The sequence below is a fragment of the Gnatocerus cornutus genome, chromosome 10 (assembly GCF_029298725.1).
Source record: "Gnatocerus cornutus isolate USDA-ARS CGAHR chromosome 10, icGnaCorn1.1, whole genome shotgun sequence".
Taxonomy (NCBI): domain Eukaryota; kingdom Metazoa; phylum Arthropoda; class Insecta; order Coleoptera; family Tenebrionidae; genus Gnatocerus; species Gnatocerus cornutus.
The window spans coordinates 320752-348160 of NC_142242.1; the positions used below are offsets into that span (position 1 = coordinate 320752).

General features: G+C 39.6%; 3 protein-coding genes across 13 annotated transcripts; 1 reads left to right on the forward strand and 2 right to left on the reverse strand.

The window, feature by feature from the left end:
• Positions 1–14: 14 nt before the first annotated feature.
• Positions 15–946, reverse strand: Ms (neuropeptide receptor myosuppressin). The gene is made up of 3 exons (XM_088047249.1): positions 733–946; positions 315–505; positions 15–206 (listed from the first exon to the last, which is right to left on the reverse strand). Exons 2-3 carry the CDS (start codon positions 502–504, stop codon positions 88–90), a joined length of 309 nt encoding a protein of 102 aa, XP_087903375.1. The 5' UTR covers position 505; positions 733–946; the 3' UTR covers positions 15–87.
• A 4392-nt stretch (positions 947–5338) lies between these two features.
• On the forward strand, positions 5339–8249 carry LOC148166900 (acyl-CoA synthetase short-chain family member 3, mitochondrial). The gene is made up of 10 exons (XM_088047068.1): positions 5339–5639; positions 5894–6059; positions 6128–6417; positions 6465–6561; positions 6607–6818; positions 6872–7100; positions 7146–7602; positions 7649–7871; positions 7921–8096; positions 8154–8249. Exons 1-10 carry the CDS (start codon positions 5555–5557, stop codon positions 8247–8249), a joined length of 2031 nt encoding a protein of 676 aa, XP_087903194.1. The 5' UTR covers positions 5339–5554.
• Positions 8250–11009: 2760 nt separating this feature from the next.
• PMCA (plasma membrane calcium-transporting ATPase 3) lies at positions 11010–27403 on the reverse strand. 11 transcript variants are annotated; one of them, XM_088047060.1, is made up of 18 exons: positions 27369–27403; positions 22815–22986; positions 22162–22697; positions 21903–22113; positions 20877–20912; positions 20246–20649; positions 19952–20194; positions 19655–19896; positions 19160–19604; positions 18907–19101; positions 18647–18853; positions 18397–18595; positions 18126–18337; positions 17922–18073; positions 17729–17864; positions 13476–13544; positions 12206–12220; positions 11010–11247 (listed from the first exon to the last, which is right to left on the reverse strand). In XM_088047060.1, exons 2-18 carry the CDS (start codon positions 22969–22971, stop codon positions 11026–11028), a joined length of 3681 nt encoding a protein of 1226 aa, XP_087903186.1. In that variant the 5' UTR covers positions 22972–22986; positions 27369–27403; the 3' UTR covers positions 11010–11025. The 11 variants fall into 11 exon arrangements, with proteins under 11 accessions (XP_087903186.1, XP_087903189.1, XP_087903181.1 ...); XM_088047063.1 differs by lacking the exons at positions 12206–12220; positions 27369–27403 and adding an exon at positions 25386–25478 and having other exon boundaries at positions 22162–22448; positions 22503–22697; XM_088047055.1 differs by lacking the exon at positions 27369–27403 and adding an exon at positions 25386–25478.
• Between the last annotated feature and the right edge of the window lie 6 nt (positions 27404–27409).

Sequence of the window (27409 nt, forward strand, 5' to 3'; positions counted from 1 at the left end):
TATCAAATCAGATCTTTGCAATTAAACGTAACATTTATTGAAATCAGTCGGTACAGGAAGAAGCATTATTGACTGAGGTTGGGCGTCTTATAAACCGAAACGTCTTCCGAAGCGGAGGAAAACATGGTCGACATCTTGCCTTTTCGTGTCAGGATTCATATTTCTTTGCGCCAGACTGCTGCCATCACGCTCCACAAGTCTTCTATCTGCAACACAATTATTTTCCCATAAACCAACACAAATCCAGCTTTTAAATCATCATCAATATTCATCGATTACCATAATAATCAATTTTCAAAATAACCAATACCCACAGGAAGGTTCATCAGGAATGACATTATCGCTGATTGCGCGCTCGAGGGCATAGCACAAGTGACGCAAAGTTGGGGTGGTCTCCAGGAAGTCGTTCGGAGGACAACTGATCAAGTAAGCTGTCGTGGAGGTGCTGCTCAGAAAAAGGGTGACTACTCCAAAGACCACAGCAGCCAGAGTATATTGTTGCATGCTGCAAGAAAACCACGTATCGTTAATCTCTCACACGAACAAATAATCACATAAATGCGAGCAACATCACGTTTTTCCCCAACAATGTTTCCATCACGTACAACTTTTTCAAAATCCGCACGTTTAAATATTTGAAAAAATTAGCACGGAACGCGACAAAGAAATCATTTCGCGTCCCCCGGAAAGCCTAACTTCATTCACACACAGTTTTCAAAAATTCTCACTTACTTGAAGGATAGGAAAGGCTGAACTATCACTGGAAACTTCAGTGTTAATGTGCTGTTTGGACCAGATGAGATCTCCTTTATATGTTGGGGCGCCTAGCGCCTACGTTTCTTTGCGCTTTTCCCACCCCCTGGTGTCACCATGCGCATCATCACCTGTTTTCATAAAAGCATTAAACTAAATCCATTCTTTTTACTTATGGCACCTATCACTTTTCTGACACTTTAATTGATACATTATGTGCCACTTTATTCTGTTTATTTAACTCGAACCCAAATAAGATAATTCCATCAGTGACAAAGCTCTTATCTGGTAAAACCGCCCTCTGATGATTATCTTCCAGTTACGCGCACCGCATCATTAAACTCCTTCAATTAATAATCCTGGCGACTCACAGAAATACTTCTTTTCTTAAGATGTGAGTTTTCCACAAGTCAGCTTCAATTTGAACAACCCACAGTCGAATAAAATTCTCATATTTCTGACAAATTTGCCCTTCATAAAGATAAAACTGGGTCTTCAACGTGTTAGAGAGCAGCAAATGGAGCTATATTTCGAGAATGGTGTGGTTATATTAATAAAAATATGTAACATCATGTTTGCTCTAGTTTTGAAAGTAGCAAAAAATTAGCAAAACGAATGTGTATTACGACAGAAAATTATTGAAAATTTTTATAGCACCTTTTGACACGACCTTTTGTGTAAAATTCAAGGACGTAAAATAAGAAGGTTAGGGTGCAAAGTATGAATTTTAATAATATTTATTAAATGCAAATCAAATGGAAGCAATGCATGCCTTTCTAATGAGAAATGAATTGTGGAAAAATTAAAGACACCGTAAGCGAATAGGCGCTAAATTAAATGAACTGCGTCTCAATAGTCCGTAACGACTGTTTTATTGTCTTTTTATCAATAGAAAGGAATAAAATAGTCAATAAATATTAAAATATGTGTCGCCATAGCTGCATATAAATTGCTTTTTTCTTTGTTAATTTTCCTAGAAATTCCAAATTCATGGATTCATATTTCTCTGTCATCTTTGTAATCTCAAAGAAAAAAATGTGTGATGGGAGTTGAGTTAATGGGTACAACAAGATAATGTTTCCTTTTGATGGAATCCATATAATGGCATTTAACTTCAAAGATACGCCCCTAATTTGTTCTTAGTGCAGTATGTCTATAGCTTGAAGGAGGTCCAGAGCTTAATTGAATCCTCCCTAGGTCAGCTAATCATCAAAGATAATGTAAACAGCCCATTATTGGCTGTTAAATGCGACCGATATCAAAATTATTTTCAAGATAAACGCCACTATTCGAACAATAAGAAATAAAGAACTCGATAGCTGAAACTTCATCAATGTTTCGTATCAATATTTGTCAAAATTAAATAATTTTATTGACACAGAGCGGGCGCTTTATTATGTTCGCTTTAATAAAGTCTTATAAGTACAGGTTGACAATCAATATACTCCTTTTTAGGAAGGCAATATTTTTTTAATGGCGGCTGTAAAAAAAAACAAAAAATTAGTCTCTTATTTTTAGAACAATGGCAACGGATATTAAAACGGCAAAAATTAATCAACACAATTATTTTTGTTTATTCACTTATAACGAGAATTTTTATCACCGGTTGGTAACACTAGTTTACAAACCTCAATTTTTTATGTACCTAGATTGGCCATTAAATGCTTCAGACGCTTGTTAATAAAAAGTAATTGCACATAATTTTATTAATTTTTGTTAAAGTAAAAACACACTTAGTATTTTTTTGTTTCGACATTCTAAAAATTATTTCATCTTTTTTTGGAATTATTCATTTCTGAAGAGTGCATGTGTGATTCCATGGAAACATTTTCTGGATGTAGGAACGAGACATTTTAGTGTGCTTCTGGTGTCTCGTTATAGCAGGTTTTTACTGTATTAATTAATTAATAAAGAATTTATACTTACTGACTTAAATTGCTCTTAATTCCTTGTAGTTCTTTTGATTTCTTACCTATAAATACAGAAGAAGACTAAAAAGGTCTTGGGGTTAAAATGTCAGACTCACAAAATACACGTTTGCATAATTTTCACTTCCTCGATTTGAATTTTGAAATAATTACGGCGTAGTGAAATTTTGGGCTGTTTCACGATTCCTGCGTAGTTCTTAATTCGGAAATGGCAGTACTATAAGATTAAGTCTTTGCAAGGTTAGAGTCCTGACGTAAAGAACCGAAGCTGTAGGGCCAATTTAAATAATACAAAGTCTCGCTTAGAATACTTAATTGAACTCTCTAAGCGATAAACAACAATTATTTACTAATAGACGTACAGATGCTCACAGGTTGATCCCTTGATTTATTATTCAAGTCACATATCCACAATATTTGAATTCTTTTTTTTTTGTAAAATGCGTCAGAGTTGAATGTAAAATTGTGATTTTGGTAAAAGCAGCAATATTTTTGTCTGCACTTGACGCAGCTCGTGTATGAAAATGATTGCAAAAGGTAATGTTGGAAGACAAGAGCAGAGGTCATGAACAATAACAACATTTGCATAGGAGGACAAAGACCGGAAAGTACAATATAAAATGTTGAACTTCCAGAGCTTCTCCATTGTGTAAGTATGAAAGTAGCTATAATTTCAAAGTGTTAGCTAAAACAAACAAATTTTCATTGTGCAGCCATTATCTAGCTAGATAAGATCCATATGTTCATGACACAGTAGCAGGTTGATTTATTTTATCTTAAACGTTTTACTGGAATTATTCTTAAATGCACTGCCTTCGCGAACAGTCCTGACATTAAGTGGGAGTAAATAATAACACGACCAAATTATTATCTGGTAACAATAATACGCTCAATTAACTCAACTTCTGACAGCGTTTACTTTACTTACTATATTAAAAAAACATTCTTCTTGAAAAAATATACAAAGTTTACAATCTCCATACCAGCACCAACAATATCAACTCAGACCGATCGGAAATTCATGTGTGTTAAATGGGGAAACTCGACCAAACATGTTTTTCTAGTCACTCTTGCTCTCAATATGTCATAACAAAAGTCATAGAAGAAACAAACAAACAAAGATTGAAACCATAGCTTATCCTTATTCATATTTTTCTTTTCCTCGGGGTTCATTCTTTATTGCCAATAATCCTTTTACGACCCCAATTTGTTGGCTATATTTTTATAAGTATTCTTTTATTGTTTTACCCGGCAAACTTCAACTCTACACGTGTAAACATCTATCGGGCGTACTTACACACATAAATCTGTTTCCACGTGGTTTAAATAAAATTCTCCGTACACAAATTTGTAGACTCGTTCGATGGCTTCAAACATAAATCACGTAAATCCATTAATAAAAACTTCCACTCCTCAACTGTTATATTAACCAAAATCGAATCCTCGGCCATTCTATGGTAACAAAGGTTTCAATTCAAACACAAAAAATTATTTTGCAAATTTAAAACATGAATTATTTATGTTGCCATATTTTACTTACATAAACGTGATGACCGTCACATTTTTATAACGGAGCTCTAATCAAACAACCTTGAAAAAATAAAATAAAAAAGTGATATAATACGAAATAAACAAAAGTTTTTAACAATATTTGTTTTTATACCTTTTATCCATAAAAAAAATACATCTTTTTACTTTTTTTTGTGTTTTTAAGTTTTGATTTCACTTTTCACAGAATGGCCGTCCTTTACTAATGTAACTAGTAGCACATAGGTCAGAAAGTGACGCCTTATTTGACCTCAATACAATTCAAAATTATTTTAGTATGAGTCACCACGTAAAAAGGGAGGTCAGGGTTATAACAGAACATTAAACTCAGAAGAACATTTTATTTAAGAACGCAAAAACTAAATTAAAAACATTGAAACAAGTGAACTCTAAACATGAATTATTTAACATTTATAAGTTGCAAACGAATGAACAATTTAATACTAACATCAATGGTTAAATACACGAATAATATGAGAGCTATACTTACAAAGTGTAGTTAAATTAAATAAAACTCTTTGCAGGACGAACTCCCATTGATTCTTCAAATAATTCCGTGGAAGACTAAAAAATAAAATCATACAAGATTATTACCGAGGAAAAAAAATTAACAACCCTTCTAACTAAAGTGGGAACAAAAATGGTGGAGGCGCCGGACTAGAAAAAAGGTTGTGGGGAAAATGATTACGTTGCTCACTTTTGATATAAATTATTCCATTTGTACCTTGAAAATTTCGTTATCAATTGTTGCAGAATTAGGTCACCTTTTACTCGCCATTAAAAATCACGCGTTTTGGGTAACCGGAGCGGTTCTTAAAAAGTGACCTGTTCTGACATTTCGACTCAATAAAACATAAAAATTATCAAATTTACAAATATAGAAGACAACAATTAGATGTCGTCTATTGGGGCAAAAGACATTGCAAAATTATTTTCATGCATGTGCTTTCAAAATACAGTTAAAACGATAAGAAACAAGGCCAGTTGACTTAAAGAAATACAAAAACTATTTCTTTCCCTCGAACTAAACAAAACAAAGTCATTACAAAGACAGATAAAAAAAACATGAAGTGCCGATTAACATAATAGCAATACTAAGTTTCGATTGGTCGTTCCATATACATCAAATTTGCAGAAACTTTTTGACGTAAAGTAGCAATTATACAGTTGATACCATTAGCAATTTAAATTTTGACAAGAAAGCAAAACAAAAAAGAGGGGGGTTATAAAGTTAATATATACTACTCATTGTCCATCTTTCTATTAAAATCGATTGTTAATCCATAACTATAGTGTGTGAAGTGAGTGTTTTTTTTTTAAAAACTATGACAATGCACGACGGCGGTGTTAGTGAAATTAGCAACATGATGAGGAGTAGTAAATACGAAAACCACGCCTGTAAAGCCGAAAGTACGTTTCTATTTAAAAGTGACACAATTTGAAACATGCACAAATTAGATCAAAAAAACTTGCACGAGGTGTATTGACAATGGAAATTTGTGGCTTCGCCTATGTCAAACAGAGATCATACCATCAAAAAGTATCGAAGTAGTAATGATATCAGCACTAATTCTAATAAAAAATTCTAAAATATTCATTGTTGTAAAAACAATTGAATTGAATTCATGATTGACTAGCCGTTAACCGTTTCCTTGAACTTACAGACCTTATAAAAAAAGAAAACCCTTACTATAGTAAAAAATATGAAGAATCGTACAAGGAATCTATATCAAATCCTGAGAAATTTTGGGCAGAAGTGGGACAATCAGTTCGATGGACCAAACCGTGGGACAAAGTCATGGATAACTCTCATCCACCATTTACAAAATGGTAAATTTTGAAAATTTTTAATTTATTCACGTTTCGGAAGTAAGATTGACACCAGCGACAAATTTTAGGTTTGTAGGAGGAGAATTAAATGCCTGTTACAACGCCGTGGACAGACACGTCGAAGCGGGTAAAGGATCAAAAGTGGCTCTAATTCACGATAGTCCTTTAACAAAATCGATTCGAAAAATCTCGTACGCTGAATTACTGGATAAAGTTTCACATCTCGCCGGTGCTTTAGCGAAATTAGGAGTATCGAAAGGCGACCGAGTGGTTATTTACATGCCTCTTATTCCTGAAGCTGTAATTTCAATGCTAGCAACCGCTAGATTAGGAGCTGTACATTCTGTGGTTTTTGGAGGTCGGTTAATTAAATTTTTATTCTTAAATCCACCAGCGTGTTTGTAGGATTCGCTGCAAGAGAACTTTGCTCCCGAATTGTTCACGCCGAGCCGAAAGTCATCATTGCTGCGAGTTGCGGAATTGAACCAAATAAAGTCATACGGTAATAAATAGTGAAGAGATTTCGGTTGTACTAATTTATTTTTAGTTATAAAGAGATTTTAAACGAGGCTATTGAATGGTCCCCGCACAAACCAAATAAATGCATTATTTTCCAAAGGCGCAACATTGAATCGGCGCCTATAGACGTCGAAATGGATATTTTATGGGAAGATGCCCTAAAAATGGGAGGACCACACGAGTGTGTCCCTGTGGAAGCCAATGATCCACTTTATATACTTTACACGTCTGGTACAACGGGTTCGTGCATTTTATTCCACTTTGGAGAATCGTACGATTTTGGCAATTTCTAGATCAGCCAAAAGGGATTCAGCGACCTGTTGGTGGCCATATCGCCACTCTCGCTTGGTCTATGACCGCGCTGTATGGAATGGGACCCGACGATGTTTGGTGGGCCGCCAGTGACTTGGGATGGGTCGTTGGTCATTCTTACATATGTTACGGGCCGCTTCTCTACGGAATTACGAGCATAATGTACGAAGGAAAACCCGATCGTACCCCCGATCCAGGCCAATACTTCAGGTACCCTTAAAAAAAAATCGAAACCGGCCTTAAAATCGTTTCTAGAATTATCAACGAGTATAAAGTAAATGCGATTTTCACCGTCCCGACCGCTTTCCGTGTGATTCACCGAGAAGACCCCGAAATCGAATTCGGACGAAAGTACAATATAAGTAGTTTACGAACTATTTTCGTAGCTGGAGAGCATTGTGATTACGAGACGAAAATTTGGGCGGAAAAAACCTTTAATGTCCCTGTTTTAAATCACTGGTGGCAAACTGAAACTGGACATGCTATCACAGCAACTTGTGTAGGTTTGGGTCACAATTTGAATCCCCCGAAATACACAGCAGGGATGCCATTTCCGGGGTACGATGTTAAAATTTTGCGACCTGATGGTAGCGAGGCGTCGTACCACGAACTAGGTAGAGTCGTGGTAACGTTACCTTTGCCTCCAGGGACTATGACTACCCTGTACCAAGCTCCCGAAAGGTTTTGCCAAGTTTACTTTAGCAAATTTCGGGTAAGTTATCAACAGTATATTTCCAACAGTTTTAACAGATCCAAAGGGTTACTACGATACCATGGACGCAGGCTATCGAGATGAGTACGGATATATTTATGTGACCGCACGCGATGACGACGTTATCAACGTCGCCGGACATCGGATATCGACCTCTGCTTTAGAAGACGTCGTTCTGTCGCACCCAGACGTAGCCGACGCCACTGTCGTCGGCGTCCCTGAGTCTACAAAAGGCGAAGTTCCCCTTTGTTTATACGTCATTAAAAGAAGTACGTACTCGAGTTAAGCTTGCCAAGTCTGAGGATTTTTTTTTCACAGATGCTAGAAAATCTGAAACTGGTATAACTCGCGATTTATTGAGGATGGTCCGAGAATTGGTCGGACCTATTGCTGCGTTTCGAATGGCAACGGCCGTCAGAGGACTACCTCGGACACGATCGGGAAAAGTGTGCAGGAAATCTATATCAGATCTAGCCAGAGATAAGGAGATCAGGGTGAGATAGATCTATGGTGAATCAAACTAAAATTTATTAACAATAACTTTATTATAGATTTCGGGCACTGTAGAAGATCCAACAGTTTACAAAGATATTAAGGTTGCTCTTCAAAAACTGGGATTCGCACATGGTGCGCCGGACCCCCAGTGAAACATATTTACATAAAATACAGAACAGTTCCATTAGTTAACTTTATATACTAGTTATTAGTATTTTGTAACTTATTTTGTTTTATTGTTATTGTTGAAATGTTGGTAAATTGTTTGATTAGGTACAAAGTAATGATTAACTTAAGAGAATGTAAATTTGGACTAGTCGAGGAATTGAAAAGATAGAAAGGGCAAGTTAAAAAAAAAACGCGAGTATAAATAAAGCGTAGACAGAGAGGTGAGGTTATTAAATAAAATTCAGTGTTAATTATATATGCGTGATTATATTTTAAAATTCATGTTTAATATGAAAATATTCATAGCATTTTGTAAATTCTTTAAATTATATTACAACGTTGAAGAACAAACATTCATATGAACTTGAAAAATATCTGACAGAACAAATGTAATAAAAAAGGCCTTTCACAACAATAAAATAATTTACAGGCGATCCTGAAATGGAATCATTAAAACACTTTAACAGCATGTTATTCACCTCTCTTTAATTTAAAGCTCAAAATACCTTTATTATATAAATAAAAGCACAGACAGACAATAAAACTTAATTAGGTAGAATGGTCACGGCCGTACTCCGATCCACCTTTAGTTCGATCCTGAGCCACCGGACCTGCCAGTGGCGCGAGTTTATGCGCGAATAGCGCGAGAGGCGAGTTCGTATAAAATAACAACCATAACATGATAACGATTTAATTGTACCATTATAAATTACAAATAACAACATTCAACTTAAAATGCCACGTTGACAAAATTCGGCATAATCGGGACTTATATATCAATATCTGATCTGCGTCTGCTACTGCTTCTGGCCTGTGTCCGTAAGAGATCTCGTTTGCGCCAAAAGAGACCTACAAACTGGCTATTAACTAACACCCCTTCGATTTCATTTTTCAAGTGTAGAACTACAAAAACAAACGAGGTAATAATAAATGATTGCGGTTCGTTTGATCAACTAGAAGTGTATGGAGTCTGATGGGCAAGGGCGTGACGAACCACAGATGGATATAACTTAAGTAAATTATATTACATAGTAATAGGAACGCGCACTACCACGGAACCAACGTGGGAGAGCGCGTCCGTCGCGACGTCCAATCCGAGATCCAACGCCGGCCGTGCCGTGCGCCGACCACCAGCAATCATCGACAAATTGTGACTAGAATGGTGAGATGGTAGTCGGTAAAGAACGTTGTGGGCATCTCGGATCGTTGGTCGTGGAGGTATTCATCGAAAGTCGGTTCGTAGAAGACGTGCGTCGAGGATGTCGGCGAAGGTGCGCTGTTCGCCGAAGAACATCCATCGAGAGACGCGTCTTCTAAACGACACCGCAATCAACGAACACCTTAACCGATGGATCCGATACGGAGTAGTGTATAAATGTGTGCGCGAGCTCGTCGGTCGCAGCGAACCAAGACCGAAACAAATGATGCTTAACAATAAATACGATTGAATCTCATGTACTCGTACTCGGTACGGTGTAAGTCACTAAGGCCGAAGATACTGGATGCGTTTGGTTTTTTTTTGGTTTTATTTTTTTGTTTCTTTTTTTAAGTACCATCGCCGACTAGAAAGGAGTCGTTTGGTCACGGCTCGATATGCCGACGCGCCATTATACACAGCTTACTAACTACGTACGTAATAAGTTTAGAGTACTGTACTGTTTTGTTTTGTTTCTTTCACTCAAAGTACATTTAGATAAAGTATAAAAGAAATGAATCTCTCTGAGGTCGAGGTTGTACCTCGTACAGGATATTAATATGTATATGTATATCTAGTGTTCACCGCTAGACTATCTACATCATAACTAAGTCAGAGTTAGACCTAGATTACAACAGAAGAAGGCGAGGAGAAGCAGTAATTCGACTAACGGTAACTATGTCATCATATTTATAAAGACTAATCTATAATAACTGCACGTGTGGTTATTGCCTCCCCTCAAACATTTGGCAGACAACATCTGAATCCTACATTTTTAATAATAAGATAGGACGGGTCGCCCACGCCGGTGTGCGCTTCAGGTCCAGCGGATCGGCGACGGCGGCTCGTGTGAGAGAATGAAGAACGAGGGCGCGCGCAGTGTTACTGACGATGGGCCTAGCCGCGACGACGGTGCACGAGGAGTCGTCGCAACAACAATGAGAGAGCTCCTGGTCGACGCGGCGGACCCCGTCAGAGTGCACGACGGAAACAACGCACGTCCTCGTCTCGTGAGAGTCCCACTGGACGCGAGTCTCTCACCTAGGCACCTAATTTAACGCTATGAGCGAACTCGCGATCGCCCATTTATTGCTAATCAATTTAGTTCATGTCGCCAGCACGGATCGATCCTGTCTTCTAAATCAAAACGAAACGAGACACTCAATGTCCACTAGATAACAACAAATCAACGAACAAACGCTGCAACGCAGTGCAATTATATGCATATTGTATACTTGGATACTATATTAGATATATAATTGCGCGGTCGTATGGCGGGGCTACCAGCGGTGGGCGGTCGGGGCCGGGCAGTCGTCGATGTTCGATTACGATGGCGTTTGGAGTACCCGGTAGCTGCTCGTGTCATAGGCTAACGATGGAACAATGGTATAGGGGAATTGTTGAACTGGTGGTAGTTGGTGGTGGTGGTGGTGGTGTAGGTGTAGGTGTAGGTGTAGGTGTAGGTGTAGGTGGTGGTCGTGATCGTGGAGCTGGTTTATGATCGGAGCAGAGCAGGCAGGACGGGAGCGCGGCGCGAGGAAGAGGTTACGGTTACGGGCTGGGAGCTAAACAGCCGTCTCTGTATGGCTGTGTGAGGATAATCGCTCCACGTCTATTTCGGGGATCGTCAACTCATCTGGGATGTTATCGGCATACTCAATGGAAGAAGTCTGAGACAACCTCTTAGAGAGTGATGTCTGTTTGCGAAGTACCTCGGCAAGGGAAGTATTGCTGTGTTCGCCGTACCGAGCATCTAGGCCCTGACGGAAAGCATTAACTACTCGGATCTGAAATGAACAAGAAACAACAAAACAGGGAGAATTAAAATAAGAACATTCCCGGGATATGGCGAGCAGTTAGCACAGCCGAAAGAACAATACAGAGCCATTAATAAAAAAGTAGCCGCGCGGTCGGTTCTCGGTGAAATTGCTCTGCATTTGTGTGACTGATCAAAAAATCTCGTCTCATGCACTAAACACATCCGAGTACATATAAATATTCTCAGGAAGGGGAAGTGTGCTCTCACAGTATCCTTATTCGAGAGAAAAACATAAGAAAAAACGACGTGAAAATTGTGGGTGAAAAATATCCAAAGTGACCGCGACCGACATCTGAAGCACCTCGTGCACTACACAACTACTATGACTTAGAGGTGCCCCAGCTATCGTCTCGCTTTCGAGAACCGACGCGCAATGACCAGAAGTACAGTTATTGACAAACATGCAGTATTTTTATTTACATGCCACGAACAGCTGTGGCTGCATACATACACGTGATTGGAGGCAGTTCAACTGACAGGACTGCCAGAGCGAAATGTATTTGTGTAGAGCCATCATACATGCCGTGAATTAGATACTCCGAGGCAGGTTTAAGCTTTACATTTACTGATTCGATTGCAGACTATAAAGCTAGAATCTGGATGCCTCCAGTTGAAATGATTAACATTTATATGGAGGAACAAACGCTCGTCTGCGCCGTGTGCTTCCAAAATGCGAGGCGACGCCGACGTCCACGTCCACTATCAGAGACCACTCGCAAGCGAAGCACAAGCGCAAATCGCTCGTTTGTTCGCTGGTAGCAAGCAGTCGGATCTTGTCATACCGAGTGATCAGGATTAAACATAGAACTTGCAAAATTTTCACAAATCAACACAGTTTAAATTGTCTGAGCACCACTTAAAAACACACACGAATAACAATAGTCAAATACATACAGTCTTTACCAGATATTGGTTACTTTGCTTACGTGATTTTGCCCCACCTGTATGTATGTATACGTGGGTATTAGTAAACACACAAACTTTGTAAAACATTATTTAAAAGAAACACATAAAATAAAGGCGAATTAAACACAACCTAGCAGTTTCTCAAAATAAAAGTTGTGATAGGTTTATTAATTTTATTCAAAATAAAAAAAACTTGCATCGAAAACAGCTGCTTGTTAGTATGTTATCATATAAAACAATTCTAAGTACACTTGTCTGCTTTAGATATTAATATATTTGTATATAACACATTATAAATAACAAAAATATGCAATTTTAATGAAAACAACCTTTCTTTTTAGAAATATAAATTTATAAATAAATGGAAGCCTCTACAATAATTCAACAAAGTCATCTAAGTATATGCAACGAGGCCGTTAATAACAAATAACCTAAAAAAAAAAGCGCCAGGCATCATATCATAAATAATAGCAGACGTATCACGACGGCGTTTTGCAGTGCCAACACAACGCGTTGCTTTCCATTGTTGTTTTTGTTAGTGACAATCACGGAAAAATCGATTGACAATCACAGGCCACAAAAACAAAAAAACAAAAAAATAAAAACGATTGCATCATCACACGGTCTACTTGGAGATGCGTCGTTATGTAAATTTCAATAATAATCTCGTTAGTAAAATGAATGAATAATAGCAAACTTTGAATCTTTTCGTCAAAAAACACTTTTAATACTTATGCGGTACTTGGCCAAAAATATTTGGTGCTAGTACTAACACACCTGCTCATGATAAGTATAAGTACAATACTCATGTTAAGTTTAATCAACAAAACTAAATAAAAAATAAAATCGGCCGAGCAGTCGTTTTGAGCGATCTTATGCATCTGTGAACTAGGTGTAAATTAATATAATTAAATAAACAAAAAAAGAATGTATAAACAACATGCAACATGCAAAAAACCAAAACGGTATTAAAACCGATCAACAGACAAAGAAATACGGAAAAAACTACTTTTAAATCAATATTAAATTGGTTATTAATTTGTTAAAAAAAACTTCACTGCTTCGATATTGATAAGGGGCGTTAGGTTGAATCGATAAATCGATAAATATTCAAAACTGAAATTGAAAAAATAAAACGATCAGAGGCAAGCATAGATCAGTCATGGTAATGAAAGCTTGTGCCTCTACACAATGTGGAAGCAGTGGAAGCGTGGCCAAACACAAACTAACAAGAGCGAACAGCGGCATACGAATACATAGCGGACAGAAAGATGTAGGAAAGCGGCTTACAGCTTGGTCAGTGGAGCTCTTGCTGTACGGAACCGGAATCAAACGTTCTTGCAATTCACCACCTATCACCTTCAAGAGTAAAGGGCAACGTTAAGAGTGGTTCGATAGACAGTGACAGACACATACAATAGATAGTGCACAGAACAAGATAGATCAGATACTACTAGTAACCTGAGAAGAGTGGTAAGCGCCGGCGAAGGACGAACATCCTCTTACTTGATGTCCTCATCTAAACTAGTCAAGTGAAGAAAATTTCTATACAGATGAAATAAGAACATAGAAAAATGAGTCAAGACGAATCTTCCGCATGTGTGCGCCCTTCGCCGGTACCTGTAAATAAGGAGCACACGGAAGTCCACTGGCGGTGCCATCGGCACGACTTCCGCATGTTCGCTGTGCTGTAAATAAAAGTGTTACAATCAACAGACACACGATTGCTCGAAACGTGTATCTACAAATGGCCCAGTGCCGAATATCATATCAAGAACAGAGCATAGAAACAGCGCTATTGTATATAAAAACGTTATATTCGACGTAAAAAAATCAACAGTTAAATTTAACCATTATCCACTATATGATATATCAATAATAGGTAAATATATATGTGTATATATATGTATGTTTACGTTAATATACTACAATTGGTATATAACAGTTGATAAAATATATATAAGTATGTATCAATTGAGTATTAAGTAATGTGGCCTGCTGACCGAATGTGAGGATGAAGTAACTAATGAAAATAAAGAAATAGATAAATATAGTAGAATATATAATATATAAGAGTGTATAAAAAGGTTTTTTGATATAGTTTGGCATGATCGTTCTTTTGATAGTTAGGTGTATTATTAACACTGATCATGTCGTTGGCGGTCGACACACAATACAGATGACTCGCAGTTGTGTGCATGCGTTCAACAAGTTGAAAAATAAAATGTTTCTTTCCATTACCACTAACCTGAGAGGTCTAAGGCTATCTAAAATGCTATACATACAGCTAGTCTACAGTGAACGACGAAATATTATATACAAAATAATACAAAATACTCAGATTTGGTCAAGTAAGAAAGTCTACTTAGTGCTAAGCTAACGATAGAATAGGAGAGGCGGGTAAAACGAGGTCGGGGACGGCTACTATGGAAGGCGACATCTACTATAAGAAAGTACTGTGTGTTTGATGGGTCCAGAGCGGAGCGGAATGTGTCGGAGAAGTACGATGGAGCGGTCAGGCGGCGGGCATTGGGCATTGGGCGTAGAGCGCAGAGCAGCAGAGGCAGAGCGGTGGCAGAGCGGAGGCGGCTGCGGCTGCGGCTACGCTACGGCGGCAAGCTACACCGGACACGGAGCATGCGGTGCGCGCCGCGGCTCTGCGGCCAGGACCGGCACTAGATGCGAGTCTCATGCACGGGCTTGGGCAGCTCCGAGTTGTTCGCGGGGGAAGGGGCCAGGTGTGCGTTTTGCGGACTGTGGGTCGGGAGCCTCAAGGTGTTGGGGGATAGCAGCCGGTGGTCGTCGCGCTCGTTCTTCGAAGGTTGCGACGACAGTTTGTTGGCGGTCGGGTCCTCGTCTATGTAAGTGATGTCTGAGAGAGGACGAGGCGGCCAAGGGCCGGTGTGGCTTCGCGAGCTGCGCAAACTGTGTAAGCTGTGTAAACTATGTACCGAGCGACGTTCCTCCAGATCCTCCAGGGTGGACTTGAAAGCTCTGATTACTCGCAGCTGCAAACACAGGGAAGCAGGGTACTCATAAGGCCGGGATCTGCATGCACACACACACCATGCTCACTCTCACCCTCGTTTTTTTTTTTTTTTTTCTCTACATTCTCACCTGGGACCGGACAGCGGACACGCTCGTCCTTTTTAATACTCTTTGCGCTGGTGATAATTTAATCCATCTTGTTAGTAGAATGATAACATAGCAATGAAACTCGTATGATGATCGATTCAAGAAGAAACAGATGCAGAGATAGAGAAAGAGGAAATTTTGTGAAACAAATACGAACGACGCTGACGAAGACGACGACGCCCAACAACGACAACGACAAGCTAAAACCTTAAACCGGCGACATTTTCAACTTCCAATCAAGCGTAAGCGTAGCGTAAGCACCGGATTCGACTACGTTTACACCACCAATGATTTCGAGCGAATAAATGAAACGAATACAACCAACATAAAACGATTAACGATACCGCAACACGTCCACGACGACGTCAAGTGTTTAGTTTTCTAACCACGTGGCTGTGTTGTCGCGGAGGAAGCACTACTCCCTGGCCTCCACATTCGTTGGAATACTAATGTCGTTTTTATAAAATTTTATTATCGGCTTTGAAATCAGGGAAAAGGCAACATCCAAGGTGGGGTTGCTCTAAGACAGCTAACACCACAGTGCAACACAGCAGAACGAACGCATCGCAGTCATTGCATGAGCTAAAGGCCTACTACAAGCTACGTACTTGTTTGTACTGCGACAGGATTTGCTTGAAACACCCACAGCGTTCCTATACCTCAGTTTCTCTCATGGGTTCCGCCGGCTGATAAATAAATTCATGTTAAAGACCCATAAACAGGTACAGTGCTGTTCTAAAAATGCTTGTCTGGCTTGACTGGCCGCGGACAAATCTAAAGGTACTCTGTTTTGGGCTCAGACTGAGTTCACTAGAAAGCAGTCCACTTGCAACATCCACATAAAAACAGACATTTAAAAGGGAGTGAAAAACTAGCAAGTGGCAAAACCGGGATTTGTGAAAAAGATCCGTGGGCGATTGCGGGGCATGGTGCAACCTTAAAGACAACACAGCCAACTCGGGGCTCGGGCACGAAAACGGACGAACGTGGACGTTTTTAACATGCACATACTATTTTGCTATCCTAATTGCGCTATTGCTAGGCTACGTGTTCCGCGGGATTGCTAACTACGTGATGCTGATGCACCGCAGTGCTTTTTGGCTGGATGATCTGAAAGCATGCCTTGGAGCAAAGATGGATAGGGTCGGTTATGCCCGACTTCGGGACAAGTAGTGTTAATAATAAAACTCAAGCAAATGCTATTTAAAATATCACCAACTTTTTCAAAAAAATAAATAAAATAAAACTGACACTCGATGAGGACGGGTGTATATCCACTGCTGGCCAATCATAGTCTTGCCATATATGTATTATCTTTGTCATAGTATCTACTACTAAGTAAAACACAAACATATTAATTTAGTTATCGCATTTGCAAGACACTTGATCTCCTAATAAAATAACAAATAGTATTAAAAAATACATTATGTCTATGCTACAAGGAACACTGACAACTAAAGCAGCGAGATGAGGATGTGGGTGGGTTAACTTTAAACTTCAAAATTGCCAACACTGAACACACAACAGATTAATTTTTGCTTCACAAAAATAAAAGAGCAAACAGTGTTAAGTGAAAAATGCAAAACAACACACATACCTATCAGAATCCATTCCTATTCATGGATTTCAACTTACAACTTACATGCAAGGTGTTCTATTTAAAACTCCATTTTTCTATAAAGATGATCAACTTTTCCTTTAAACTTTTAATTGATTGAACCAACTCGCTAATGTATAGAACAAGAGATTTTAATTTAATACTTCTTTTCATAACTAATCTTCTCACGAGCCTCAAACTTCATAAAAGAAAAACTGTGAATGACATAGAAATGCTTTCCAGGCTAATTTCATAGCGCTTTTTAGTGACAAAAGAGGAAACAAGTAAGAGTGCAGTTTTTGGTGACCTTTCCATGCGAAATCATGACCACCACAAGACCAAGATTCAAAAAAGTTACTGTTTCTCTCTTTTTTTTTTAGATTCCACAGTCAGAGTTTTAATGTAGACACCCTGTTTGTATCTGATTGTCAAATGTGCTAACAATATCGACAGTGTTGTAAAGTTCAAAGTTGGGGCCCTGCGGCCACGGTTCACCCTCTCACATCATTAATTCAATTGCACACACATTGTCAGATGTCAATGCACCATGCTTATCAATAGACTAACACAGAGTCGGACTAGGGAAATGGACGGGAAGGAAGGAAGCCTCATCTGATGTGGTCTGACTGACTACCTATCAAATCCTAAATGACTGAGCTCTGTTCATCAATCACTCATTTACATAATGCTTAGCACATTGGTGGGTCAGATGCTGCCTTTACGCGCAAATAGTAACAGCGTCTTACCCACGCGCGCTAAAATTCTGTGATAACATCGCAAATTTCGCAATGTACACAATGCTCGTACTTACCTGCGTTTGCAACCTAGTCAAACCACGGATCCATAGAATCTGACCGGCACGAGGCTTCTTGTCGGAATCGACATCAAACTTCTCATCACCAATGGGGATGGCTTCGGTGTATTCCTCAGGATGACCGCGACCCCAGCTGTTAAACCACACAAATCAGTCAATTGCAAACTAAACACGTTACCAATCAACTTACGATAGAATCTTGGGGATCTTGCGAGTAGGAACTGTAGTTACCAGTTGTCCCCAGAGTAAGGTTCCCAGACCGAAGAAGAGGCACCAAAGCCACTGCTCCAAGGTTAAGCTTCTGGTTGAGAACGCCATTTTACCATATTGGATAATTACGACCTGTGAAAAAATGACATTATTCATGTTGAAAACGATTAAGATCGTATTTTACTTGAGCCACGCAAGTGCAAATCCAAATAGTGTAGAATATCGGATTGGTGAAAATTCCTTCAAATACGTTACGCTGGCCGTGAATTTTTCTCGCATTGAACTCGTTAAAGAGAGTCATCATAACAAATGAATTAAATATAACAGTGAAATGTTGCGTAGGTCCCGCAGTGATATCCGCACCACGTCCAGATTCAATATCTAACATCTTGTCCCCTATAAAAAACACATTATCACTTTTTGTGTATACTAAAAGAATAGTTGATGAGACTCACCGACGAAGAGAAGAGCAAAAATGACAGTCAACTGGTAGACTGCTTGTCCAAGAATATTCTTCATCATCGTCCTGGAGATCAAAGGCTTTGTTCTGCCGTAAGGTTTTCGTAGCAGCAAATCGTTCGTAGGCAGTTCTGTGGCTAAAGCCAAAGACGCCAAAGTGTCCATAATTAAATTAACCCACAACATTTGTACAGCCTGTAAGAAAAGAAAATAACAACAGTTTGGTTAATTAGCCGAGAATCCTACCTTCAAAGGACTGTCTTGAACAGCACAGGCACCAATAAATGCTACAACAACAGCAACAACGTTAACAGTAAGCTGAAATTGCAAGAACTTTGCTATACTGTCGTAGACATTTCGCCCCCACATGACGGCTTTTACTATACTACTAAAGTTGTCGTCAGTCAAAATAATATCAGAAGCTTCTTTTGCAACATCCGTTCCGGCAATGCCCTGGAAAAAAAATCATCATTATCATGGTTCTTTACAATTGTGAGAGCAAGTACCATGGCAAAACCGACATCTGCTTTCTTCAACGCGGGGCCATCGTTAGTACCGTCACCAGTGACGGCAACGACTTCTCTGTTGTCGCTAACTTTACTGTCAATAATGCCTTTGACCAAGGTGTATTTGTCAGTGGGAGAAGAACGTGCGAGCACACGTAATTTAGGCCATACTTTGTCGAGGAGATGTTGTTGGACCTATAAAGTTAAAATTAGTTTTAGAAACACATTTAGAATTAACGAGTTGACAACTTACTTCGCCGGAGCTGTCCCTGATGCGTCTGTTGAATTCTTTGCCCTCAATGATAAGGAAATCTTCATTAGGTTTGACGATACCACATTTGGAAGCGATAGATCTCGCCGTGTTAATATTGTCACCCGTGACCATTCTGACTGTGATGCCAGCTTTTTGGCATTTCCTGATAGCCTCGGGTACTTCGGGACGTACGGGATCTTCGATGCCAACAACACAAAGGCATGTCAAATTATTGACTATGTTATCTTCGTCCTCCCAATTTGGTTCGTTTTCTACATGTACTTGATTAATTTCAGCTTTGCCTGGTACGAATTCGCGGAAAGCGATACAAATAGTTCTGAGACCATCACAAGCCATTGGTTCAATAACTTGTTTTAGCAAACGCTCTTGCATATCTCTGGTGAACTTTTCTAAACGGCCGTCGTGACCGTAGATGAAGGCACACCTAGAAAAAGCAGTGTCACAAAGGCAACAATAACTAAAAGAGGATCTTACTTGTTTAAAATCATTTCAGAAGCACCTTTTGTGAACAATCTATATCCACCACCCGCTCGAGGGATAACAGTGCTCATGGATTTTCTTACAGAGTTAAATGTATAAACGCGGGTAAAACTTTCTTCAGGATAGTCATCACGAATAGTTTGATAGTTTTTGCCTAAACCGAGAACGAATCCCAACAGAGCGCATTCAGTTTTGTTACCAACTTGCTTGGGCAGCTCGGTAGGATCTTCTGGAGGCTTCGGATCGAAAATATGATAAGACCAAACAGTCGGATTAGGTTGAAAAACTCACCATGACACGTGATGTGTAAGCGCAATTCACCGCGATACCTTGAAGAATCGCATTTCCAACATGGGCGGGAATATCAGAGAATTTGGGCATAGATTTACAGAGTTGTTCACAAATGTAAGATTGCACGACAGTCATACGATTGGTGGTTAAAGTTCCGGTTTTGTCGGAACAAATAGCGGTGGCGTTACCCATTGTTTCACAAGCATCCAAGTGTCGAACTAAATTGTTATCTTTCATCATTTTCTGGAAGGAATCACGGATAATGTTTGCTATGAACGATTATGGTAAACTTACCTTGACACTATAAGCTAAGGAAAGTGTAACAGCTAGCGGCAAACCCTCTGGTACGGCCACAACGAGTACAGTTACACCAATGATTAGATGACGTACCAAGTAGCTTGCGTGACTTTTTTCCCATGAATGTCCCTTGACAACGTACATATTAACGCAAAATTGAATAATCAAAATGACAACTGTTAGAACGGCAATGGTGGAACCGGCGTAACCGATTTGTATGGCAAGTTTTGTAAGTTTTGCCTGAAGAACCGACTTTTCTTTCTTCTGAGATTCTGGTGCTGCCGGCGCAGAAGCTACATGATTTTCTTTTGATTCTTGTCCACTACTTTCGTTATGTTTATTCGGAACTGGCGCAGGGGAGTTCATATGACTGTTGCCAGTGACATTGTCATCATCCGCACCTATAGCGACATACCACTCGATATTACAATACATCGAAAACAACGAGCGAGAAAAACAAATCACAATTACTGATTAATAAACATGCTAGTTATTAGATTAATTATCAACATTTAAAACTTGGTTATTTAGAAAACTTCATTAAAACAAAACATTATTTATTTAATGAATGATTATGATTTTAAATTTAAGTTTAAATCAAAATATAAATATGAAAAAATTTATTCACCTGTTAGACTTTTCTTCTTCCGCTGCTTTTTAGCTTCTGTACAAAAACACATGCAAAAGGAGAACATTAGCAATCTCAAAAACACTCCCAAAGTCCTGACATGGGTAAAATATAACAATAATTCACTCGGTGGCGGAAACTACCAATTACTATGTCATTTACGTTATTCACATGTTGTTTACACCACCGAGTAAAAGACTATTAACCAAATAAAAATATATACTGGAATAGTGGAATAGAATATTATGTGGATCGTGTATCCATCTGCAATGCACTGTCAAGTTGGAAACTATTATTAAACAACATTTAGGGATGTGCACTAACAGTAATAATGACATTTAATCTTTGAGCTGCCAGCATCTTCTTGTGACAAATAATAATGTAATCTTCCAAAAGTCCTGGTAATTTTAAGGTCGCTTCAACCTTGACAACTAGGATGTGTATTTTCTTCGGTGTATTTTGGTATTTAAAATATCAAAACAAGCTGCAAACAATGTAGTCTAATGCCAGTGTTTGTATAACTAAAGTGGATAGTTAAGCGCGTGCCTAAATTGTAAATTGTACCTCCGAAGATAAACGATTCGCTTTGTTTTTAAGTGAGTAAATGCATTCCGGTTTTTGTGGCAAAAATTAAGGCCACTTGAAGGAAAACAAATATTAGTTCCACAAAAATAAGAGATAAAACAGCGAGGATCTCGTGTTGATATAAATCTAGGATTTGACGCAATATAAATATGTTTGTTGGGACGCTTTAAAATTAAAAGGATTACTCTTGAAAAACACTTGTTGTTGAGGCAATGAAAATATGATTTTTTCATTTTAAAGCTTATCTGGCGGTTGCAATCAAATACTTGAAAAAAATTGGAAAAAGCTTTTCTAAGAATGCTTGAAATAAACAGGACTCTTGTAAATAATGAAAAATAAACACGAAATCGGCAACTGTCACCTGAATTTGCTGACACTTATATTGGGGGACAAGAATCAAACAATTGACAGTAACATGCTGTGGTGTACAGATTAACATACCTTTCTTCATCTTCTTAATTTCGGCTTCTTGTTCATCGACAGCTGCCCCCAGCAACGTGAAGATGATACCGGCTTGTGAGTTGACACCGACTGCCGATACTAACATTTTTCCAGAACCTTCCATTACGTGGGTGCCAGACAAAACCATAGGATCGAAATTTTCGCCCTTTTTAACATGGTCTGACTCACCCGTAAGTGAGGATTCATCCACCTGTAGAACAACATAGTAATTTTCTTAAGATAATGATGAGATTTTTACCTTGAGGTCATTGGACTGGATTAGGATACCATCAGCTGGTAAAAGATCGCCGTATTTTATCTGGCAAATATCACCTACAACTATATCGCTAACGGAAATTTGTTTCACTTCAGCTTGTCGAATCACAGCAAATCTATGTTCTCCTTCAATCCGACTCTGAAGACCTCTGAACTGTCTTTCTTTCGAATAATCGTTAAATGCTGTTACTAGCACTACTACAATAACGGAGATTAAAATGGCCAAACCCTCAATCCAACCGTGACCAGTCTCATCGTCCTCAAAGGCGGCTGTAACGATGAAGGTAAGTAAGTTTGTGTGAGATCTCCACCACGAGTACTTACCGGCATTTTCTGGTGGCGGCCGATAGAAAGAAAGAGCTAAAGATACAATAGCTGCTACTTCCAGAATTATAAGTGTGATGTCTTGTAAAGCTTCCCATACTAATTGAAGAAAGGTTTTTGGAGGTTTGGGAGGAATTGAGTTTGAACCAAATGTTTCTCTTCTATGCTCTAGGTCCACTTGTGACCCGCTAAGACCTAAAATATTCCAACGATTTTTAATTTCGCTTTTCCCATTGTCGATAAATTATGGAAAGTCGTGGACACACCCCAAAGGAGCGCCCCTTCATGGATGGTTGAGGAACGATTATTTACCTTCACTGGGCGACGTGTATAGCTTTTTGCAAATTTCTTGGACTCCTCCATATTCATGTACTTTATTTATTCCTTCGCGACCTCGATGTTCCATGAGGTCGCGTAACTGTTTCAGGGTAATTCCATATTGCGCGGGACGGCCGTCTATCGTAGCCATTTCTCACAGCTAGATCTATTAATAAATCCAATATTACAAATACACATTGGCATAATTTATTAGCATACAAAACATCAACAAACAGCCCTAATTTTATTCAAACATACGATACCAATTCGCTAATAACCGGTTTATTGTAAATACTCAATGTTTTGGTGGGTTTTATCAACCGAAAATACGGAACTTGCAAAATCGACGAGTTAATAATTGTTTGACAAGAAACAATAATTTATAACACATCGCACGGACACTAACGACTAATATATCGTAGTTAATTATAAATAAGCCTTTAAAAACCGATAAAATTTCACATAACCTAAAATATTCTCATACCTAAATATTCACACAAAACTGCTGCCAATTTCACTTTACCACACTTTTCTGAACTATTCAATTACAGTTTCATTCCTCGATCGCAAAATGCTTTTAATTAAGCTCGTTAATTACGAGAAAGCATCCAAAAATACACCTCTAAAACAAATCCAACAAAAACACTGCGCCACTGAATTGACAAGCAGTACTAACAACCAGCAGACTAGATAAATTTCAAAACGGCGCGGTGGAAAATTTTCAAAGCCGAAAAAAAATCAGTTGAATTTAAAAAAAAAGATTATTTTGATAATAGAGACGGAATGGAATTTTTTTCATCAAGTGTAAAAATTGTTTTTGCCGAATTCGTCGATCGTTTCCGGCTAACTTCACATGAGACGGCGTTTCACCAGAACATAAATAAATAATAATGAGCAAATAATCAACATAAGCGGCATTCTACGCTAATGTAAATCGACCTGTGTTAGTCATTGTTAAGTTTAGAGACAAAGGTAGGAAGAATTGGTTAAAATATGATATTTTAGTAGCAAGCGCGTGATGTTTGATATTCCCTGGGTACAGGGCGGCCACCCTATAAAAAAAAATGATGATGATGGTAAGGTTGGTAGCAATGTTGATAGTCGTTGATTTGAAAATTGGCAATACTCGTCACCTCGTAAAATGGTAAAACGGCTCCGAATCACATTTGAAGACAGTAGAAAGCACGTAAGAAATCTTTTTATTGCGAGATTATAAGCGCGTGGGTTTTCTAGGTCGGCATCAGAATCAGAATCAGACGTGTAGGTCTGGCACTCGAGCACACGAGACACGCAACACACCGGCCTAAACTGAACCTCGGCGGCGACGGCGACGCTCGACGTCACAGAGTCCAGGGAAACGGCAAGTCCGAAACGCAATCAAAGATGGTCCTTGATGTTTGGAGGTTTCGATTATTACCTGTCAGTTCAAACCACGGACAGACTGCGCGGATTAGCTTAGAAGACACATGTAACCTCGTTCACACACGAATACAGTGCCCGTGACGTAGACGACACTCTGATTGAGCTTCAGTTAATTTTGTATATATCTGGGACTCGGGAAAGATGAACGTCGACTGAGGGCACAACAGCGGCGTTCGTCTCTCTGGCGCCTCGAAGCCACGACGGCGTCGCAAGGACGATTAGCCCAGCACTGCCAACAAATCGTAAAGACTGACAATGCGTATAGAACTGCAACGATATTAGGAATTTTATTATCAAACCGTAATTCCGGTGATTATGGCTGAACAAGCAGGAAGCCGTGCAGAGCTAAAGTTAGAATTTAATGGTTTTGGACGACAACGGCGGGGATCCGGTTGAAGTAAGACGGAAGAACCGAACGAACATTTGCAGATTAGATCCTTGCTAGCCGTGGGGACATGGAGGAGAGTCAAGAGTTGGATGGCGTAACCGATCAGCCGATCAGGTTGAGATGCACACCTGCAGTGAATATGACCCCGGCCGGTGAGCGGCTATGGCTCTCAGCTTTTCGATATTAAAGGAGGTATTGAGGTTATTTATAATGCATGCTAGTCAGGAATCTCATGGATAAATGACGTCATGCAGACCGCTTCATTCTACTACCGCCACTCAGTCGGCGCTGGCGATCGATTTCGCTCTACTCACAATATTAGGTATGCGGTGGCAGAAATAATAAGCTAGACTGGTTAGACCTTAGACCGGTGTCTGGCGATGGTATCCGGTCATCGTGAAAAGCCTAGAAGATGACCGCGACGGTGGGAGTCTTGGAGAGACCCAAGTCAAAAGGTCAGCACCTTAAACGCACCATACTAGTTTACACTGGTGTTGGCTGGGCAGTGCGTGACGTCATACGATAGGATTCGCACGGAGTCGGCCCTACGTCGAGCCGTCGAGCGCGTCGAGGAGCTGCGGCGAGGAGCGCCACTACAAATCCCTCGCTTCCGCGCGCTCTTCGACTCCGACGACCTCCGACACTTTGACCACCCGATTCGGCCCATCCCACCGCCGTCGGTTGGGCCGTTTGACCTATTTCCGACGACGACGGCGGCGGCGGCGGCGGCGACGCCGAACTGCGCTAAGACTTACTTTGTGCCTTGGTCCAATATGTCCCGGCTGCGGTAGCGGTCGCCCCGAGCCCTTGTCACAGTCCACTCCGTCTAGATCTTCCGTAGTGACGGTCAAGTTAACATTTGTCGCCCGATAATAGATAGCAGATCTGGGCGCCCGAAACGCACCCAGGCACTACACACACTCAAACTCAACTCGCTCGCACCACTCCGAGCCGCTCTGCCCGGTGGACATTAACAGTCCCGAACGTACGTAATGGTCTCGACTCGCCGTTAGGGGCGCTGCCTCTGTCTGTTCAATGCTGGTGGTAGGTAGCCACGATGAGCCCGATGGGAACTGTGATGGCGCCTAAACAACACGCGCACAACGATCGCCATGCCTACGCCCTCTATCAGTTGCCGCGCTAAAGCAGCCGACCCGCACCTCCACCAAAAAGTCACGATCCATGCGGCCTGATACACTTCTGCCACTTCTGCTTCACCACCTACGACCCCCCATGATTACAACTACCCCAAAAACGCACTACGACCGATAAGGGTGCAAGGCAGCGCCGGGGTGTCCAGCGGCGCCGATCAGCGAACTGACACTTTCCACTCCGGACTCCGGGTACACCGTGGCGCCACCCAATACCAGATACTACACTTAGGCACTCTATGCCCGTCTGCGCCCGAATCACTACCTAGTCCTAAATTTCCAGTAACCCCAATCAAACCAACTAATTTATTATCTTTCTATTAAGCCACGACCTATATATTCCAAGACTTGACCCGGACTAAGTACATATCCTAGCTCAAAATCCGGTTTCTGCTACAATGGAAAATGCGGTAGCGGTGGCGGCGGTGGCGGCGGTAACGGCGGCAGAAGCTATGTTATCGATTGCATATCCACGGCGACCTGAACCTACCCATTTCGTTTCCACACTATCGTACATACTAACTTACACTCCAAAATATAATACTTACGAACGAACCACTTTGCGAGAAATTCGTTGCTCTACACTCACTTCATTCATTATATGACACGCAAGACTATTTATTTATTTCGAGTCAATACTATTATGCATTATCTCAAGTAAATAGACATTTCAATAATATTATATCCTCCATACTACACACGATAACAGTTTATTGTACTCATTTAGCATAATTGAGCTTTTAAAATTCTTAACATGCAGGCAGACAAGCATTACGAATTTTACAAACAGTCGTCATTTATATGACCAAACGTCGTAAACCCGACTTCATGACGTACTTTTTAATCACTCAAACCACACGGACAATAAAATATTCTCCCAAAAACTAAGCTCCACTTTTATTTAAATAATGTAAAATCCCTTTTTTGCCATGTTTGTTTTTTACTTACACAATTTATCTCCTTTATCTCAGTTACATAATGCATATAAATGCCAAGATACTCATATCAACCTCCAATGATAAACTACCATTCCACATTAACATTTTGCACCGTAAAGGTCATTGTTATTTCTGAGAATTACGTCACGGATGATGTCAATAACACAAAATTTTAAATCTAAGTCATCATCAGTCGCTAATGACTCTTTTACTAAGAAACTTTGCAAATATCTCCAACAATATTGATTAGCTAAATAACCACACCACCTATTAATGTTTCATTTTAACAGCTTTAGCTTGTATTCCTATAAAAGTAGCGGCTAGCATTTCTCCACACACGGCAAGTTTGGTCGATATCGTGGGTCGAGTTCAATAAAACACGACAAGTGCACATACACGATGTTTATTAATATCATTTACAAAGCAAGGTGTTTTAAATAAACTCTAAGAACGCGATTAAAAAAAAAAAGACCATTAATTATCTAACCAATTACCTTTAAAGTCACCTTTAAGGGTGCCAGTCGATAACACCGAAATTTACTAAAACGGATCAAATAAACTCTCTTTGGTATAATAGGCAAGAATATCTTTCAGTTTATTAACAATAATCAATAGTAATTAATAAAGTATAATCATTAACAATACTCACCAAAAATCAAACTAATAAGAATACAACCTGCACATACTAGA

Bases quoted from the DNA above. Each gene is read 5' to 3' on its own strand.
- LOC148166900 (XM_088047068.1), top strand. From the start codon at position 5,555: ATGACAATGCACGACGGCGGTGTTAGTGAAATTAGCAACATGATGAGG. The intron at 6,418-6,464 runs GTCGGTTAATTA...GCGTGTTTGTAG, and splicing joins ACATTCTGTGGTTTTTGGAG to GATTCGCTGCAAGAGAACTT. The intron at 6,819-6,871 runs GTTCGTGCATTT...GGCAATTTCTAG, and splicing joins TTACACGTCTGGTACAACGG to ATCAGCCAAAAGGGATTCAG.
- Ms (XM_088047249.1), bottom strand. From the start codon at position 504: ATGCAACAATATACTCTGGCTGCTGTGGTCTTTGGAGTAGTCACCCTT. The intron at 207-314 runs GTGGGTATTGGT...ATTGTGTTGCAG, and splicing joins CATTCCTGATGAACCTTCCT to ATAGAAGACTTGTGGAGCGT.
- PMCA (XM_088047060.1), bottom strand. From the start codon at position 22,971: ATGGCTACGATAGACGGCCGTCCCGCGCAATATGGAATTACCCTGAAA. The intron at 18,596-18,646 runs GTAGGATTCTCG...CTTTTCTTACAG, and splicing joins TTCAAGACAGTCCTTTGAAG to GCTGTACAAATGTTGTGGGT. The intron at 13,545-17,728 runs GTAAGTACGAGC...TTACTCTTGAAG, and splicing joins TGACTAGGTTGCAAACGCAG to GTGATAGGTGGTGAATTGCA.